General features: G+C 49.8%; 1 protein-coding gene across 1 annotated transcript; it reads right to left on the bottom strand.

Annotated features, from left to right (window-relative positions):
- Nucleotides 1-1852: 1852 nt before the first annotated feature.
- SLC39A4 (solute carrier family 39 member 4) lies at nt 1853-13694 on the bottom strand. The gene is made up of 13 exons (XM_078151958.1): nt 13035-13694; nt 11002-11262; nt 10453-10460; nt 9976-10175; nt 9290-9468; nt 9026-9194; nt 7580-7752; nt 6723-6866; nt 6447-6563; nt 5885-5939; nt 3513-3665; nt 3180-3367; nt 1853-3090 (listed from the first exon to the last, which is right to left on the bottom strand). Exons 1-13 carry the CDS (start codon nt 13218-13220, stop codon nt 2962-2964), a joined length of 1962 nt encoding a protein of 653 aa, XP_078008084.1. The 5' UTR covers nt 13221-13694; the 3' UTR covers nt 1853-2961.
- Between the last annotated feature and the right edge of the window lie 523 nt (nt 13695-14217).

Here is a 14217-nt window from a genome sequence, read left to right as displayed (position 1 = left end):
CTCCTTCAGGTCAGGGACAGTCTTTTTGCTCGTATTTGTATTCCCAGGGTTTAATATGGTGCCTGGCACATAGTAAACACTTAATAAATGCTTGTCAACTTAGTGTCACCTGAGAAGGGGACATGGACAAGCAGTACAATTTTGGGACTGCCACTATTAAATTGAAATGTACAAAAACCCAAAATGCAGGTGTTGGAGGTCATGGCTTCATTGGCAACCTTCCTTTCCTATTCTTTGTCTAGGGAAATGTTCGTATCTGTTGATGCCAGTCAAGTATGTATTTAAATAGAAAAAAAAAAGCCAGAGGCAAGAGGGACTGATAAAATGTCACCAGCATGACATGGAGCATTTTCTACAGACAAGGAGCTAGAAGCCTCTCCTCACAGAGCTGCCACCTACACTGGCTGTCCCCTAAAGGACTGAGTGACTGTACATATACTCTTCCATAAATAAACTTTTCTAGGGTACATAAACTGTATTTGAGTTGTCTTTTCATTTCCCTAGAAAAGCCAGGGACTTATTGCATGACTGCTCACTACTAAATGATGGAGAATGGACAGGGGACACAAATAACCTGCCCAGCTCTGAAAATTATCACTTCTAACCCAGAACTCATAGTCTGGTGGGAAATAGAATGTTAAGACTTCTTCTTAATGAGTATTGTTCTCCGAGTTCAACTGTCATGGGAAATGGAGTTCTGGGACCTTTTCCCCCTCAACACTCCCTACTGTCAAAGGTATCAGTGTACCATGGGCAGTTAAGTGGCACAGTGGATAAAGCACTGGACTTGGAATCAGGAAGACTCATCTTCATGCATTCAAATCCAGCTTCAGACACTGTGTGACCCTGGGCAAGTCACTTAACCCTGTTTGCCTCAGTTTCCTCACCTATGAAATGAACTGCAGAAGGAAATGGCAAACTGCTTTGCCAAGAAAACCTCAAAATGTGGTCATGCAGAGTTGGACACAACTGAACAACGTCAGTGTACCTGTCCGCTCATCTTCATTAGAGGTTTAGGTCTTTAAGGTCTTTTATCATTGACTATATGGTTTTTCATCTTTATATTTCTTATAATGTAACACAAGAACCTGCATATGAGAGTCACATAATAAACATTTCTTAACTTGAATAAATGTCCTGAAGAATAGTTTTGCTATTGTTTCAGATTTCAGGAAAATTGGGTCAAAACTGCACTTACTCTGCCACTTCCTCTTTATCTAGGCATCCAAGGACCTCTGAAGTCTCCAACCTGCTTTTTCAGCCTCAATTTACTTTATTTCCCTTTAATATTCTTGCCAAACTAGATTTTTAGTCACTCTCCAAACTCTATAATCCATTTTTTTTTGCCTACTCGCCTTCATATCTAGTACTTTATTGGCTACAATCATAGGGAAGTCATTTCACTTCTCTGTTTCTTAATAATTGGGGATGATAGGAGTAGTCCCTACTTCTCAGGGTTGTAAGGCTCCAATGAGATAATGCAAAACACCAGGCAAACTTGAAAGTATTACACTAGGTGTCCCGATAGTCTTAAACTATTAAAGCTGCAAACAGCAGTCAGACTTTTGGGACAACCTGTACCAATGTCACTTATTATTTCTTGCATCTACCTCTAAGAATCTTTATCTTTATGACAGTTTTGGTTCAGGTGTTCTTTCAGTCATTAATGCTATATTCCTCCTCAAATTACCTTAGATGGCTGGAGAAAAATTTGGGATTTGGCAGTTATTCCCAGTCAGGGAACCATATGATGAGGTCTAGAGGTTTAGGGGTGAGGGGACCCCAAGATCACGACACATGGGCCCTGTCTGAATGAATTCAACCCAAATCTTCTTTCAGTCAGAGAAAAAGTTTATTAGAGACAAACCACATAGGCTAGACTCTTAAGGAATCTGAACATTAGTAACGCCCATAGGGACAAGGTGTCATGAGTTTTTTAATGAGTGTTTAAATGGGGGCCTGGGTGGATCTTATATACACCCAAATATTTTGGGTGACCAGAGGAGGGGCTGGGAAAAGGGTCTAGGTGAGAATTCTGATTTGGAATGTCTGGAGAGATTGAATAGACAATGGGAATAGATAATGAAGGGAACTGGAAGGAAGAAGTTTGAAAGGCATCTGAATAAGATCAGAAGGTGGGGTTAGGGTTTTCAAAGGGAGATAAGGGAGTCCATAAAGAACCATTTGAGACAGTTAAGAGTAAGAAAAGTATAAGGGTTTTCTGGAGCCTGTAGACAAATGGGAGCCAAATTCTTTGTGGGGCAAGGGGCAAAGGTCTCGGCTTGGGCCCACACCCCATCACTCCCACTCTGTGCGGTCATTGGGCATCTGTCCACCACTCCATCCTGCTCCCCCTTCCTCACTGGGCTCCCTCCATCCTTTCATTCTCTCCCTCCTCCTTCCCATTGAAGGGCAGGAGACCAAAGCAGCCCAAAAAAGGAAAAAACAGGTTTATAAGGGTTACATGAAGTGGAGGCAGGGGCCCCCTCTGGAACTCTCCCTGTTCCCCTGTGTCTAGCACAAAGGGTGTAGCAGGAATTCCCAGAGGCCTGAGGGACTGAGGACCAGGGACAAAAAGCTGATGTGTGGGATCTTGAGGTCACTGGAGGTTAGAAAGCAGTGAGGGGCAGGGAACAGTGAACCCCTCCTCACCCATCAGGGGGAAGGTATGTATGCATTTTAGGATATGTCAAAATAATTTTGTAGAAATTTTCTCTGAGGCGCTAATGAATGGATCCTGAAAGATCTGGAGAGTGATGGGGGTGAAGAGGGAACCTGGGGGCACCTCAACTCAGGAATCATCAAAGAGCATCCCAGAAAAGTGTCTAGTGCATTGTACAAGGTGACAGAAGGGGTCAGAGGTCAGAGGCCAGAGGGCCACGCTGGGTCCAGTTCAGAGTTAGAGAGTAGTAGAGGGCAGAGGGTGGGCAGTGAAGGGTCAGGTGTCAGGAAGGCTGCCAATCAGAAGGTGATGTTCTCCTCATACAAGGATAGTACCAGCAGGATGGCCCAGCCACTCAGGAGCCCCAGATTGTGCAGGAAGAAGAGCAGCCAGGGCCTCTTGTCCCTCACACTCATCATTGACGGCAGCTAACAGAGAGAAAAGAGGCAGGGTCAACGCATGGCGTGTCTCCGCTCTCCCCAGCACCAGCCACCCATTTCTCTGCCCCAGCACTGACCATGTCACAGAGTGCCACGTAGAGGAAGAGCCCAATGGCAACTGCGAGGATCCATATCTCACTTTGCTCACTGGACCCAATCCCCAGAGCCACGTAGAGCCCAGCAAAGGCCGTCAAGCTCGACAGCAAGTTCAGCAGTAGGGCACGACTCACGGACAGCCCTGCATGGAGTAGGGCACCAAAGTCCCCTGGGGAGAGGAAGGAGATCAGTACAGGGCATCCGATGCTTCTCTTCCCCTGGCGTCACCCACCTCCTGGGACTCTGGGCCAGCCCCCATGAGTCTGGGCCCGCTTGTTCCCTCAGATCAAGAAGTTTGGGGATAGGAGCCTCACCAAGTTCATGGGGCACCTCATGGCACAGAACAGCCAGGGACGTAGCCAGACCTGTCTTCCATGAAGCAGTAAAGGCAGCACCCACAGTCAACCCATCTGCAAAATTGTGAAGGGCATCTCCAAGAGTAATCATGTAGGGGAGAAGCTGCAGCTCTGGAGGCAGGGGAGAGAGAGGCCAGGGGTCACAAGGCGGTCTGGGGAGGGGAGTCTCAGGGAATCTTCAAGGGGTTCATATAGAGGGAGAAGGGCAGCTCTTCCAGGCACTTTCCAAGTATTCTATTTTGGAGAGACTTCATTCAGGATACCCCTTTCCCTTCCCCCAGGAAGGTCACTTTCTCTTCTGCAAAATGGAGGTTTTGGATTAAATGATATCTAAGGTCCCTACAGGAGCAGCCAAGTAGCTAAGTAGGGCCTGGACCTAAAGTCAGGAAGACCTGAGTTCAAATCCAGCCTCAGACACTTGCTCGCTGTGTGACTCTGGGCAAGTCACTTAACTCCAATTGCTTCCCCTCCCCCAAAAAAGTGATCTAGACCAAACCCCTCCATTTATAGAGGAAGAAACTGAGGCCCAGAGAGGGACAGTAATTTGCTCAATGTCCTACAAGTAACAGAGCTGGGATCTAAGTCCTCTAATTCCACATTCAGTTCTCTTTCCACTACACCAAGCCCTCTGTGGTAGGGCTCCCACCGACCTCTTCATTATTATTTCATAGTATTCCTTTTCACTTACTCTCTGTTCAGTCAAACTAACTGACTACTACCGCTGAATATGTAGACAGTCTCAGGAAACCGTCTGAAAGAGGCTAAATGATTTGCCCAGGAACATATAGTTAACAAGTGGGATTTGAACTCAAATCTTCCTGGCTTGAAGTCAAATACTTTATTCCAGGCAAGTCTAGTCTACTGCCTATTCCTAAACTCAACATTCCACCTCCTGCATCAGCTATTAGTACTCACTTTCTCTTTCTCTCTCTCCCCTTCCCTCCATCTCCTCTTCTCTCCTCTTCTCTTCTCTCTCTCTCTCTCCCCTTCTGTCCCTCCCTCCATCTCTCTCACCCTCCCTCCCTTGGTCTGTCTACCTCTCTCTCCTTCTGGCTCCCTTCTCTCTCTCTCCCTCCATTCTTCTCTCTCTCTCTCTGTCATTGTATAACTTTATATATACTTTTTGGTTTATATATGATATCTTTGAGGGTAATGCCTGTTTCCTTTATAAAAGGGATGTATATCTGCAACGCCTGACACACAGTAGGAATCTATTAAATTGAATCATCTTCAAATGCCATCTCCTCCATTAAGTCTTCCTGATTCCCCACAGGCTTATTAACAACTTTTCTCCCAGACCTAGCATTGCACTTATACTCTGCAGGTACCTCTGGAAAGCACTTAATTAACATTACAAATCTCTGTGTTTGTGTCTTTTGCTGCTTCTAGATTCTAAGTTCCATGAGGCAGGGGCTGTGTATTTCTTTCAGCACACAGTAGGCAAAAATGAAAAGATGGTACCATGGGACAGACTTCAGAAAAGAGAGAGACCAACTAGTGGATCAGACAGGGAAGGCTTTCTCTGAGCATGGAGACTTGAAAGAGAGGAAAGATGTAGAGAGGTGGGAGGAAGGGCATGGGGAGGGGGTGTTTGGGAGGGGCACTCCAGGTGGGGGGAGCAAAGACATGGATACAGGAGCCCACAAGGCACATTCAGTGAAAAGACAATAGACCAGCATAGACCAGTAGCTTGAGATCAGGTCATGGTGAGCCCTGAATACAGGGCTGAGGTGTATGAATTTTCTCCAGAGGAAATGTGGTATGTGGAAAAAGAGTGCCCTGATTTGGTGTCAGATTATTAGGGTTCAAACTCCGGCTATGTGACCTCAGGTAAATCCCTTCCTCTCTCAGAGCCTGACCCATCCTTAGAAATGTGATGTAGTGAAAAGGACGCAGTAGGTTTTAGCCATAGGAGACCTGAGTTAGAATCCTGGCTTTGTCATTTACTAGTCATTTGACCTTGGCCAAGTCACTTTCTATCTGGGCCTCTCTTTTCCCATCTGTAAGATGGGGGTGATGTTCACATTGTCTGCCTTACTGGAGTGTGGAGGAAGAAATATTTCATAAACATTAAGGGGCTACAAGGGTCCTTCCAGCTTTAAAGCTCACGATCCCACTGGTAAAGGAGAACTGAGGGAGAAACCCAGCTTTAGGATGTGGAGGAGGTAGCAGTGGTAAAGGAAGGGAGATTATTGCAATGACCCTGGAAGGGATGAGATGGAGAATGAGGACAGTGCTTGGAAATGAAGAGGAAAAGACAGAGGAAGGGACACTCAAGGCTGGGGGACAGCAGAACCCAGGCAGAGAGGACTGCTCAGTGCCTGGCTTACCTCGGTTCACTTTTTCGTGATCCTCACCAGAAAGCTCTGGATTCCCATCTGACACCTGGGGAGAAAGAGGGGGGAGACAGAGGCTCAGGGAGGTTGTTCTGAGGTCAGGCCTCACAGGGGCTCCTGCCATGACCCAACCAATCCAGGTTCATAGAGGTGGTTTGGTGGAGCCTGGTGACCCTTCTTCCTGGAGGTCCTCCTGCCTGTAGGCAGGGAAGCTCAAGCAACCTCTTTGGGCTCCCTGGAGCCTAGAACATTCCCTGCTATTGTCCTCCTCCCCACTGTACAGGAAAGGGGCTCAGAAAGTAAGGGGGAGTGGGGAGGAGAGAATGGTGGGCTTGGGAAACTAGAATTTGTGCAGGAGAGGGGCTGGGGCTGGGACTGGAAGCAGGGACAGAGGCTCAGGCTGGGCTGCTGCTACACATGCATGCTGTAGCATCCTCCAGGGAATGCTTCCTTTATTTCCTTTAACCCCAGCCTCTAGCACTGTCTTGACCAGAATTTTGACCAGTCTTAACAAATGCTGGCTGAGTGGTCTGGAGGCCCTACTCATAGCCATTACCAGGTCCGTCCTCGAGCCTTCCTGCTGCTGTTGCTGCATCTGGTGTGACAGTTCATCTGTCACCAGCTGCAGGGACATTCCGTGGCTGTGGTTGCAGGTGCTGTTGTCCTCTCTATCCTGCAGGGACAGTGGATGTCCATCCCCAAAGTCCAAGGGACACTCTGCCTCCTCTCTGTCCCCCAGACACTGACTCTCGGTCAGCCCTCCCCACCCCCAGCCCTAAACACTCTCCCTCCCCTTTTCCCACCACCTCTTCAACTGCTGGGGTGTTCTCACCTCTGAATTCCGGGACATCAGGATGTTGAAGAGGTTCTCAAAGAGGAAGAAGGCATAGAAGCCACCCAATGCACCCAAGAGCCGCCACACAAGCTCAGGACTTTCTTGCTCACTTTCCTCCCCATGGGAATGTTGGCCTAGCACCTGGAGGGAGAGAGCCAGGGAGACATAAGGGTGCATGTTTTTCGCCTTTCTTTTTCTTTTTCCTTTTTTTTTTAAGTGACTTGCCCAGGGTCAAACAGCTAGTAAGTGTCCAGTGTTTGGTCTGAGGTCAAATTTGAACTCGGGTCCTCCTGACTTCAGGGCTGCGCCACCTAGCTGCCCCCTTGCCTTTCTTTCTGTCTCCAGTACTTAGCGCAATGCCTGGAATGCAGCAGGCACTTAATAAGGGTTCACTGATTGGTTGACTGATTCTAGGGCATAGCAGCTGGAACATGATAGTCATCAGAGAGTGGAGAGGGAGAGGTACATTTTACTCATCCCTGGGGGGATTGCAAACTAAGGTGTTGGGGCAGCTAGATGGTACAGTGGGTAGAGCACTGGCCCTGGAGTCAGGAGGACCTGAGTTCAAATACGTCCTCAGATGCATGATACTCACTAGCCGTGTGACCCTGGGCAAGTCACTTAACCCCATTGCCTAGCCCTGACCACCCCCCCAAAAAAAAGAAAAGAAAAGAAAACTAAGGTGTTGAGCCAGACCCTAGATCAAGGTAAGCACTGGCAAAGGGGAGACCTCACCTGGGTCCCTACCTTTTAAACTGTCCTAAGACTCAGGGGGCAGTTGTGGGGGGAGGGGTTGTAGGAGGGGTCATGGCCTGAATTGGGGACAGTTCAAGGGGCACTTTGGGAGGACCTACCTTAGGGATGAGATGAAGCACGGCATCCCCAGTGAGGGAACCCACGGCCATGCCCAGGAAGGTTTGGATGACATAGTGGGAGACATTTTTGCAGGAGGCACAGAACACAAGCACCAGGCCAAAGACAGAGGCGAGGCAGATGACCAGTGTGGCTAGGGAGCTATATAGGTATTCTGTGGGTACAGGTAGGGGAGAAGTTAGGGCTGAGGACAGGTCACCTGTGGTCCCTTCCTCTTCTAGGGCAGAGGCACATGAGAATTGTGGCTAGAGAGCTATCCTGTGGGCACAGGTAGATGAGAAGAAGGTAGGAGTGGGCACAGACAAGTCACTCACTGCCCTCTTTTCCCTATGCATGGGGAACCTTGGGCTCTTTTCCCTCTATGCTGGAAATGATGGAGATAGGAGAGAGGTAGAGAGAGGAAGGGTTAGGACAAAACAAGGATGCTTGATTTGGGAATCCCACTGTGATGCAAACACCCTGTGCCCTCCCCCCAAAAAATGATCTTTAAAAAGGGAGGAAATGAGGAAGGTGTTGAAACAGGAAGAACAGGGAGAGCCAAGCTCAGGGAGAAAGGATGGGAAGGAATGGTCCAGATTTTAAGGTGGAAACTTTTTTTAAGATATATTTTAATTTTCAGTTTCAAATTATCTCCTTCCCTCTACTTCTCCCCCACCTATTAAAAACCCAATACAATACCTATTCTATATAGGAAGTCATGCAAAATCTATTTAAAGTGGAAAGGGATTGAGTGCCTGTGCGCCACAGAACACTCTTTCCTGGTAAGTCATGCATTCCAGAACTGGAAGGACCCTCAAAAGGCATCTAGTCCAACCTTAACCTGAGGTGAAATGTCCTCTGCAACATTCCACACAAGTGGCCACTCAGTCCTTCTCTGTGAAGACTTCCAGGGACAGGGAGCTGACTACTTTTCAAGGCAACCCATTCCGTTTTGGCTAGGCTCTAATTATTGGGAAGCTTTTTCTTGGAGGAGAGAGGAGATGTAGCATTAGTGCAGGGGTGCCCGTGGCCTTTTTTGACTGGCCGCACTTGGGGATCTAAAAGGCCACATGTGGCCTCAAGGCTGCAGGTTCCCCACCCCTTGCATAGTGCATGGTGTGCCGAATTTGGAGGTCAGGAGAACCTGGGATCAGTCCTGCCTCTTGAACGGTCACTCACGGAGCCGTTCTCTCCCAGGGGATAGATTCTCTGTGGCTGCCTGTTCCCACAACCTTTGTTGCTATGGCCAGGTGATATTCTAGTAGGACTGGACGGTGGTTGAGGCTGGGCAGTGAATGGACTAAGAGACTACCTGCCCTCTCACCCAGCTCCCCTCAGGTGGCAAGAGAAGGACAAAAGGAAGGCCAAGCCGGGTGAATGTGGACTGAGAGGGATGAGGTCTCTGTGGTCTCAGCACCGGAGGCCAGCCTCTAGTGGGTGACACTCACTTTTGGAGACACTGAGGTCCCCTTCGGTGGAGGAGTGGACAGATACGCAGGCCCCACTGAGCTGCTGCTGGAGTAGGGCTGGGCTGAGCTGGGCCCAGGCATCTGGGGACACGCCTTCCTTTTCTGATATCCCATACACCTCCAGGACATCAGAGGCACTCAGGCATACCTAGGGGCAGAGACGGGAATGGAGTTAGGAAGTAGGGGAAAAGTACTTCTCCACTGCTTTCCTCTCTTCTCCTACTCCTCTTCTTCCTGACTTACCGTGTCCCATACGCTGTCAGAGTCCCCCACTTCGGCCTTTTGAGAAGCCCTTGGCTGGTAGCTGGCCCTCCCTTCCAGGCTGTGCTCTCTGTGACTGCGCTGGTGCTCTTCATCACTGTCATGGGGATGGACCTCAGCCTCCTTCCCCACATGCAGCTGGCTCATCAGAGCCTGCAGCTCTGGGTAGGGAAAGGAGGGTGCTGCTGTTAGCCTCAGCTCCTTCTCTTCTTCTATACCCCCAACATCCCCCTCAACTGCCTCTGCCTTCAGGAAGCTTTCCAGGACTGCCCCACTTCTCCAGGAATATCTGGACTGAGCGCAGTGATCTTTTCATGCTGTGGGTGCTTAATAAATGCTGGGCTAAGTTGAATCAAGGATTGGGAAGGAGGGAAAGAGAGAGGTGGAGAGATGTGTGGATAACAGGCACTGAAAGGTACATTACCCTCTCTTCATGCTGACTGGGATGGGTTGGATACTTTAGCCCCCAAGGGCCTATTCCTAAACCTGTTATTCCATTCCTACCCCTCTAGGGCCTTTCTCCCATAAGTCTTCTTTCTTCCTGAATCCAAACCCTTCTACACCCAGAGGTCAAACAAAGCTTTCCCTAAGGATCCCATCTGGAGACCCCCCCTACCCTGAGGTCCATATTTGTTTTCAATCCCTCCCTTTCATCTCATACTCCTTACCAGATAGAGTGAGGTTCTGTGACTCATTGCCATGATGCCGGAAGACGAAATCAATGAAGTACTGGGGACTGGGCAGGACCTGGAAGCTGGACCCAGCTAGGGCATGGTCCAGGAGGACAGCCAGAGCCAGGCTTGGATCTTGGCTTTCAGTCCCCTGGGCTCCTGCTGCTTCCTCCAAAATCTGGTGTATGTCCACACAACTCTGTGGATTAGAGACCAGAGCTCAGGCCCCTCCCCACCCTAGCCCACTTACTTCTTCTCCCCACCGTGCTGGGGGGGGGGGCGGCCGGGGAACAGGGTTGTTTGCTTATGGAGAAGTAGAGGGTGAGAATTAGGGAATGCAGATAGCCCCAAAGTATGCATTTCAAGCCCTGATCTCTTTCTCAAACTCCAGCCCCACATGTCTAGTGACCTAAGATTATCTCCACCAGCATATCCAACTTCATATGTATGTCCCTAACTCAACTTGTTTCTTACCTTTCCCCCTGAAACTGTTCCTCTGGTACCATGTGCCTAGTCACCCAGGTTTGAAACTCAGCCACCTTCTCTCTGAGCTTCAGTTCTGAAGACCTTTTGATACTGTCTCTACACTTTTCAAATCCATCTTCTTGATTCACACTGCTACTGGCTTACTTCAGGCCCTCGACCTCTGGCCTCGACTGTTGTTGTAGCCTCTCTGCCAGCCTCCAGGGCCTCCCCTCTCTAAATCAACTTTTGAAAAGTTTGAAGAACAATCTTCCCACTCCACACGGTATTAGGATTTAGAGCTGCTAGCACCTTAGAGATCATGTTGTCCCACGTCACTTCCTCCTATAAAACTTTCAGTGGTTCCCCACTGCCTACAAGATAGTCCAAGCACCTTAGCTCAGAGTCCAAACCCTGCCCCCCCCATTTTAAAGATGGTTGAAACAGGTCCAGAAAGAAGGACAGAGATACTCCCAAGGTCACACACAGCTGGGGCTCAAGCGCAGGGCTCTTCCCTTTCACATGCCTTGTGCTTTTCTCCTGATACGACCACGTCCTCACCTTGCCTGGCTCTCCATGGTAGCGCCCTTGGATCTGCTGAAGAAGTCGGTTCAGGATGTTGGGGTAATTGGCCCCGGCAGAAGCCAACGAAGCCAGGAGGCTCTCTGCGTGGGAGCCCCAGCTGCCAACCTGAATAGCAGCACAAGTGCCCTCTGGATCCCTCAGGTAGAGAGCGATCCCGGCACAGAACTGGGTCACATTCTGGGAACTCAGAATCCAACCCTGCCCCGCCAGGGCCAGGGCATTCTCCACAGTCATGCACTGCAGGTGGGAAAAGACAGTCCTAGAAGTCAGGGTAGTAATCAAGGTAGTTTGGGGAAGAAGCATTTAAAAAGCAATTTTTGCAAATATTATCTCATTTGATCTTTACAGCAACCCTGTGAGGTAAGTACTATTATTATCCCCATTATACAGTTGAGAAAACTGAGGCAGACAGAGGTTCAGTGACCTGCCCAGGGTCAGGCAGCTAGCAATTGTCTGAGGTGGAATTTGAACTCCTGACTCTTGGCCCAGCTCTCTATCCACTGCCCCACCTCAGGAGAAGAAAAGGCTAGGATTCCTCGTCTTCGGTCCTCCCCTTGGCTGGCCCCATCTTTCCTCTGAGTCCCTGTCTTCCCCCCACCCCATATCCTGCCTCTACCATTCCCTGACTCTAAGCTACACATAGGTCTCCCAGGATGAGGCCATGGCATGTGCCAGACACACCTCCAGGCATCGAGTCAGGCAGCTGGGGAACGTGGGCTCCTGTGCTCTCCAACTAAGAGCAGTAGAAAGGAAGGGAGGACCTCACAGGTGGGAAGGCCTACTGTAGACCTAGATACACGTGACTCTGTGAGCCGCTGTCCCCTCTGCCTCCATCTTTCTCCTTCACACAGACATAAAGTACTCTCTCACACAAAGGGCTTGGAGCTTTGTCGCCCTCCCCCGTATGAAGGTGCCATGTCTTCCTCTTACACACGTAAAGCTTCCGTCACAGAAAAAGATGTCAGGGTGTCTCTCTCACCCCCCCATTCACACACATACACAGAGAACTCACGTGGGAAGCCTCTCTCACACCCAAGGAAGCCACATCCCATAGTTGTCTAACACACATATAAGACTGCTGTTGATAATTTTTCTTCAATCCAAGCTCCATCTTTCTCATACATGGAAGAACTTCTCTCTCCTTCTCCCACCCATATATACAAGTTCTTTCTCACTCACACACACACATACATATACACACACACACATACGGGATTCCTTTCATTCACATATACATGGACTTCCTTTCATTCACACACACATACACACACACACACACACACACACACACACACACACACACACACACACAGGGCCAGCTGTCCCATTTGCTCATGAATGCAGATGGGAGACTCACTGCAGCCTCTTGCTCAGAGGAGAGGGCAAGAGAATATACAAATCAGTGGCCCCTAGGCACCATCCACACCTCTGCCAACAGGGTGACTTTGAGGCTCTCAGCTAAGAATCTGAGGGAGAGGATTGGGCCCTGTGGGTAAGTCTGAAGTTTCAACGCAAAAAGGGAAACGAGGGGGAAGGAAAAAAAGGGGGAATCAAGGACACTAGTCTGTTTTAGAGCCCCAGGCTTCCCTTCCTTAGTATGGCACAAGCTCCTCTCTTCTTCCCATGGAAATTTCTTCTCCCATAAAGAAAGTCAACCCAACTCTGCCCACCCGTCCCCAGGACAGGCTGCTAGTCTCTCTTCCCACCCCCATTTCCTAAGGTAGCACTGGATGGCAAGGGTCTGGCTCGGGCCCTCTCCCCCCTTTCTGGTTCCCATCCCAGGCTAAGGCCCCTCTCAGTCCCTTCTGTCTCCTGGAGCATTCTTCCTTAACTGTCTCCTGACTGCCGAGACACCCATGTCTCATCCTCTCCTATCTTCTCCCCTTCCTTCCTCTCTGCCTCCTTTCCTCCCTCCCTTCCTCTTGGAATTTGTCCCCTTTGCTCCCGGCCCTAGTTAGGGGTGGGGTAAGGCAGAGGGAGGTTAAGGCCTTATCCTTGCTGTCTCTTACCTTTCCACACGGCTCATCTAGGCAGTGCACACGGGCCGCCAGTCTATTTAACAAGGAGCCCAGGGCATTCTGGTCCATAGAACTTTGGTTGGAGGTGAGGATGGTCAGTAAGCTGGTAGGTGTTGGGGTTGTCCCCAGGGCTATCCCCAGCCATGCCCCCAGCCAGAGACAGACCACACTCCGCATAGCTCAGGTTTCCAGAAGACTCTTGACAAAGATCAGGGTAGGTTTCAGGGAAGAGGGGTGCTAAAGATTTCCTGGAGGTGAAGGTGGGGTTTTGGGGGGCTAGACTATGGATCTTTGGGGGCCTGGTTGAAGAGGGGAATGGGGGCCTCCCGGTGCAGATCTTGGTCTCAGGAAGAGGAGAAAGAAGACGACTGTACTGCAGCTGGCCACAAGAAGTCTTGGGCCAGGGCAGGGCTGGGTTGTAGGATTCTTGGGGAATCTCCCAAGCAGGTATTTCCTGCCAGGCACTGTGATTGGCTGCTGCTCAGATGGCCCCAGGTTAACCATTCCAGCAGTTGACCCTCCCTAGATAGAACAGTCAGAACTATCCAGCCCCTCATCTCCTCATTCCCTCTCCCAGCACCCGGCTTTCACTCCCCTCTTTTTTGGGGAGCCTCAACTTTCAATGTGTTTGTCCCTACCCTTTCCCCTCTGTTTCACGGACCTGAAGGATTATTTCCCAAGACCATGACCTCATGCAAAATCTCTCCCTTTCCTTCCTTCCTTCCTTCCTTCCTTCCTTCCTTCCTTCCTTCCTTCCTTCCTTCCTTCCTTCCTTCCTTCCTTCCTTCCTTCCTTCCTTCCTTCCTTCCTTCCTTCCTTCCTTCCTTCCTTCCTTCCTTCCTTCCCCTCTGGCTTCTTCTTGTTATGCAGCCCTTTGTCCTGTGAGATCTGTTCCTCTCATCTATGTTAACTGAGAACCATGAAAGCCTGAATTTCCCCACCAAGCTGGGGACAGCTCAGGGTCTCCTCCCAGGACTACCCAGGAGCTCATTCAACTCTGAGAAGGGAGAGGGGCTAGAGGAAAGGAGGTTTTGCTGCCCAGGAACCAGAGCACACAATTCCCTGGGGTCTCCCAGCACTGGGCAGGGAGCATCCATTCTCTCCTTTCCCCACTTCCCCCCTCCCCAAACCCTTTCTAGGACATGAGTAGAAGCAGTCTAGGAGAGGCAACTAG

Source organism: Phascolarctos cinereus, unplaced genomic scaffold (assembly GCF_003287225.1).
Source record: "Phascolarctos cinereus isolate Bilbo 61053 unplaced genomic scaffold, phaCin_HiC Scaffold_4;HRSCAF=312, whole genome shotgun sequence".
Lineage (NCBI taxonomy): Eukaryota > Metazoa > Chordata > Mammalia > Diprotodontia > Phascolarctidae > Phascolarctos > Phascolarctos cinereus.
Note: the sequence above shows the minus strand (reverse complement) of the source record. Positions and strands in the feature narration are given on the sequence as shown.